Source organism: Limulus polyphemus, unplaced genomic scaffold, assembly GCF_000517525.1.
Source record: "Limulus polyphemus unplaced genomic scaffold, Limulus_polyphemus-2.1.2 Scaffold595, whole genome shotgun sequence".
NCBI classification, from domain to species: Eukaryota; Metazoa; Arthropoda; class Merostomata; order Xiphosura; family Limulidae; genus Limulus; species Limulus polyphemus.
This window is the reverse complement of record NW_013666205.1, coordinates 229557-235556: the sequence shown is the minus strand read 5'-3', so window position 1 is coordinate 235556 and position 6000 is coordinate 229557. Positions and strand designations below refer to the sequence as shown.

At 32.8% G+C, this 6000-nt stretch overlaps 1 protein-coding gene across 2 annotated transcripts in view; it reads left to right on the top strand.

The window, feature by feature from the left end:
• Nucleotides 1–6000, top strand: part of LOC106459339 (mediator of RNA polymerase II transcription subunit 13-like) — an 80897-nt gene that overhangs the window by 23489 nt on the left and 51408 nt on the right. For both annotated transcript variants that reach the window (XM_022385817.1, XM_022385816.1), the window contains exons 3-4: nt 3795–3879; nt 5272–5352. In XM_022385817.1, the coding sequence (XP_022241525.1) occupies nt 3795–3879; nt 5272–5352 (166 nt within the window). The remainder of the gene's footprint in view (nt 1–3794; nt 3880–5271; nt 5353–6000) is intronic.

Here is a 6000-nt window from a genome sequence, read left to right as displayed (position 1 = left end):
GCTATATTTTTGTGCGCCAGCAATACCCAGCGTGGGACGCGCGTATACCCGATTCGATTGTATTACTCATCAGGATCTCTACTAGCCTACCTTCATACTAAAATTTTTTTTAGGTAGAATTAGAGTAAATTAATCTATCAGACCTTGGGCGTGGTTAGATACATCGATCGAAAGGGTTTGACCTCCCGAGTCCAAAACTGTAATTAGATCTCAAATCGGTCAAGAGATGACGGAGCTATGAACTGAAAGTTTGTACTTGAAAAACAAACAAACTCGGGGCCATTCTATGAGCAGCCTCTATGTCGCGGCTAAAAATCATGCGAGAACAAAAATTTAATTTTAAATACTGTTTTTCATTTCGTTTGTCAAATTCCATTTTTAATACTTCAGTGTTTTAAATGATTTGCTGTTTACATTTTTGAACCGTCATGGAGGATACTTGTTCGAATGATATCTCGCTGAGTAAATCAGAAGATGGCATTACAGTATATTACGTCACAAGACCTGATGATCTATTCCTCTTTTTTAACTGCTGTCAGTCTTCACTCTGTCGGTTTTGAAATATGTTTATGCCATAAAACATTTTATGCCGATTTTTTTTTTCACTTTTAAAAACACCGAAATAAAATAGGATAAGTGGAGAATGACAGTTTGATATCTTGCGCATCAGTAGTACCGTTTAGAGTGCATTAAAAAAAATCCGTAAGCAATACTATGTGTCTCAGAGCGACACATTTTAAATATAGTTGTGTGGCAGTTTGAACAATATGATAACTTTATAACCGCACGAAAACCGTCAAGGGGCTCTCCCGTTAGATTTAATCCATTTCTATACAGCGTTAAAAGCGAGGCTGTTTACCCTGTCCGAACTTAACGTATTGATCTGTACCCGGGGCGTTCTGCCGCGTGAAGAATCTGTGAGGTTTTGGTGCTGTGATTATTTCGTGTGGGCTGTATTCTTTTCCGTGCAGGCACTGTGGGCTTCCCGCCAGTGTTATTCTGTGGAGGCAAGCTTGATTGTCATGGCGCTTGCGGCGAGGATAGATAAATGGGTAGACTCATGGTTTTTAAGAGATTTGTTGAGTCGCTTGATGACATTTTGACTGAGGGTCAGAAAGTAGCTTATTGTGAAGTGTTTCTATTATAGCTTTAGGCTTTATTTAGATATTGAAGAAATATATGCAAAATTGTAAGATTATGCTTCACATAATATACAGTTTAAACTTGTATTACGCTTATAACCCATGTAGTTTTGTAGTTTTAAACTTAGTTTTAAAGATGTTACTCTTAGTTTGCAGCCTTTTTTCTTTTGTAACACGCCTTACTGGAACATCCAAGATAGAAATAAATATTTATTAACAACTCTTCTCTTAAGTTAGTCATCACTCTGTTTAGGAAGGTTAAACTGCTGTTTACAATGACTGCATGTCTCGCTAGTTTGTTCCGTTCTGGCTGCCTGCTTACACGTATGTACATAAGTGTGCACGCCTGTAGCTACGGTATTACACACGCTGCTGACTAGAGAACGTAGGTACGTTGAGCACTATATTGATCTGAGAAATCGTGAAGATCATGGAAAAGCGTGGCAGTACAAGTGATATAGGAAGATAGTGATGCGGCCGGCAGGCAGGCGGCGCCAAAGCTCCAGGCTCAAGTAATTAATCTTCCACTGGAGTAGAGCGACATTACACACTCTCTCTCTCTTTCCCTTTTTTTATTTGATGGCCTCTCTGAATAACACCACCAGCGGATAATTTGTAGCCGTCGAGGTGGCATTTTTTGAATACCAGTTTAAATAAAATAAAAGGCATTTGTAACGTTTTTTTTAGTAACCTTTCAAAATGTAAACTAACATTTGATAAGACTGATAACATTGAGATAACTCATAAGTAAGTGACCAGTTGGTTCACGTCTTTTGATGGAAAAGTCAGTTGTGGAGAATACTTTATGTTAATACATTAATAATTTTTGGTAGTTTGTTAAAATAAATCACGTTTTTAACAATCCAGAATTCATAAACTAATTTTAAGTTAGATATGTTAAACTTTTCGTGTTATGTGCTAAACGGGTTTTGTAGGGAATTAGTTTTATGCATGTTTAAACAAATTTGCATAGTTGCTAAGAGTCTTATACTGCTGTATTATTACGGTAGTGTCATAGGTGACTGAGAATTCTGAATTCACATTCATTTCCTCTTTGAATAACTGCTGAATCAGTTTTGTTCTGGAAGTATATGTAGAAAAGAGTCAAGTTTGAATTGAGATTACTGAACTTGTAGGTAATTCATACTACATTTTTTTTTGGTGTATTCTCTAATCATGTACAAAGTTTGGTTCATACTTTTTTATCATCTTGTGTGTGGTAGTCAAAATTAGAGCTGGGTAGTATAATCCATATGATTGCTTGCCTAACAAGCAGTGATAAGTGGATGTATGTCACAAAAATAATTAACTAATCAAAATTAGTGTTTTTGATTATTCCAACAATTGGTTAATCAAAATTAATCACTAATTTAAATTAGGGTTTTTTGATTGTTTACTGTTTTTCACTTGTCCAACTATCTAATTAATTGAAGTATTGCCATCATGTTTGTTTGCTGTTAAGTGCAAAGCTGTATAATGAGTGTGCAGTACCCTGTGACTGGAGGGTCTCGGGTTCGATTTCCATTGTCACTAAACTTGTTCACCATTTCTTTGTTATTGAATAGCTGCTAAGGCTATCTGCAATTTCAGTAATTTGAATTGCTGATTATAGGAAAGGCAAATGACTGGCATCAGCAACCTGCCAACTCTCTGGCTACTTAAATGTTGAATAAAGATAACTTTGCTCTTTTTTTTTTCAACATTGTAGTATGTTTTCTCATTTATAATTGTGTATGTGTATTCCTTAATGTCGTATAAGCAGGTGTGGATCTAGGGGAGGGGTCAGGGAGGATCCAAACTCTCCTCACAAATTTTTTTTCAAGTAATTAATAACTGTATCATTTACTGGCAGTTGGGTCTGAAATTTACAGACATGGGTCTGACTGGCAGTTGAATGCGAGTGTGTGGTGTACGGCTTGCAAAAATTATCATTAAATATTTCAAATGTCTTTTGAATGAAGTTTATTTATTGGTTTATTTATATAACATACTGAATTTTTAATAATATATAGGTTTTTCATTCATTTTTACGGCCAAATCAGTTTTTCTTAAACAATTTTATTGTTCAATTGAAAGCATTTCTTTTAAGTGCCTAATAAATTTCAATAGATATTTTTACACTGCTTTTAATTCTTATAAGTTTAATTATTCTGATTGATGATTTTCTCTGTTAAATTGAATATTACTTTTTTTCAAGTTGCAGGTATTTTTGCATGGTTCAAGGGGTGTTCATAATACGATGACAGTATTACAAGTAAACACTGACTTTTACAGTAATAATGAGCTGTCTTCATTTTTTTTTTTATATTTTGCACATGTGCAAAAATGTGTATTTTTATATGTAGGATCTGTTTATTTTGTATAGTTTTATGCAAATATAAAAATGTGGCAGATTTAATTGCCATACTTGTCCAGTAAATCCACATGTGAAAGAAATTGGCTGATGTGGTAAAACTATTCTTAATGAGAATATTTATGTCTATTATATGTGATGCTTGATGCAGTTTGGGCAAGTAGAACTTCTTCAAGTGTTCACTTATACACATAAGTAAATTCTACTCTGATGTGCCACATTAGCTATTTGGTGATGTGCAAATATTTTGAAATATGCTAAAAAGCATGACTAACAAATGATTGTTGAATTTCTCATAGAAGGGGACCAAGGATCATTGGAAAATGGGCTTTCGTATGAAAGCCGAACTCTTCTGTTTAAAGCTTTTCACAATTTGATTGAAAGGTGAGTTGCATTTGTTGTTTGGAAAATTATGGGTAGCTGTAGAAAGAAGACTATCTTATTACATGTTGGACTTAATTGTATTTGGTTGGATTAACTCCTTATTAGTTAGGAAATTTATTGTATTCATTGAAATTTTACTCATATTTTTTTTTCATTTTAAACACTGCTATATACTTAGCTACCCTAGAGCTACAGATGGGTTGATAGGGACTCCATCTGTTTTTTTTGAAGACATTTTTTATTTATGCACCAAATTTCTTGTGGACCCCAAAAATAAAAATATAAAATTTATATTTATAAAAATATAAATATTAACAACTTAATATGTTTTATTAGAAATTATAAAATTTGGAATATTAGCAATCTATTTACTGAGCAGATGGTACACACACAGAAAAGCTTTAGAAAGTAAGTGTAATGTACATATTTTATTCAATTTCCAGAAATGGTGTGTCTAATTCTAAATCTGATTGATCACAACCACAAGAATCTGAGAATTTTGAGCCATAAGCAGAGGTGTAAGGTTATGGAAAATAACAGACCATCAATGTAACAAGGATGATCTGGTCATGTACCTTTTAAAGCCCAATGAAAAGCATTGTTTTTATCACAGTTGACTCACTGGGATTTGTACAAAGATTTTCATAGGATTTTAGTGGAGGATCAGCCAGTTGAAACAGAGTTTCTAGATACAGTTTGTAAGCTTAAGACAAGTTTGACAGTGTTGAAAAACATATTATTTACCTGAGCTTTTAAAAAAAGGAAAAATTGTTATAATTATTTCTGAAAAGTATCAGTAGGCTGTATTGTCACCAGCTTGAATAACCATAAAACAATAGTGATATTTTTTCTCAATGATCTGTACATACTTGAACCACAAAGGCAAGTTGTGTGTGCAAGTTAAAGAAAAACAGTTAAAAGAGTAATGGGACTTTTTTATGAGCAATATGAAAATTCTTTTACAAATGGGTGAATATGCCACATAAATATGGAGCCTTTTTTTATGTAGCATAGTTTCAGTTAAAGATTATGTTTTAGAATTTTCCTTTTTACATATGAACGTATATTAAAAGATGATGAAACATTATGGTGTTGAACTGGAAAACTGAAAAGTTATAAAATGGTTTAGTGTTAGAAAAGATATAAAAAAAACATGGAAAAGTAATTTGGAAGGGTTCTGTGCATTCCTCTTTATGAAATTAGGTATTGAACAAATGTTTATAAAATTAAAAAAAAAGAAATCAGCAAAGGGTTGCCAAACAAGGAAAGCAACATCAATTTTATTTAACAAAATAAATTTCTGTAGTTCTTATCATTGTCATATAAAAGTAAAATGACTTATCTCTGTAGTAACTACATAAAATATATGATAATATTTTAACTTTTGCACAGATGTCTTTTGTCTCGTGGATTTACAAGGTTAGGAAAGTGGTTCCTGCAACCTTTGGAACCAGGAGATCAAGCAGGACAAAGGTAATTTCAGACACTTTTGACCGAGTTTCTGTTTAAAATGATTATGTAATCACAATATAATTAGGTATCATATTTACCCCTTTAAGTGTCCTCCCCCCTTTTTTTTTTGAGAAACTATAAATCCCTGTCAGTTGATTTTTCCTGACTCATAGCTACTTGATCTTCAAAATGAATATTTATTACATAGAAATATGAGCTATGTCAACCCATAAAAATGCCAACTTTCAAACCAAAGCTAATAGTTAATCATGCTGCTTTTTAAAAAATGGTTGTCATTAAAATTATTAAGTGTGGTTACCTCACTGTTTTTTTCTACTGATACTGTTTAACATTTTATTGCCATTCTTTAAAAATATAAATTACAGGTCTCTCAATTCATGCTCTTGTTGGAAGTTAACTCTACTGTCACTGACTTTGCATTTCTTAAACCTTCATGTTGGAGGAAAAAGTAAAACATTTAAAAAAATTCACGTGATATTGTACAGAGTATGACAAACCAGCAAGGTTGCCAGGCAGATAATCTGGAGATTTGTATAGTTTCCATGTTTTGCTATTTGGATGTGAGATAAGATGTGTATCAAGATACCATGTCTTTAGTATTAAAAATAAACTATTTATATATGTAGTTATGTAACATTACTGATGATA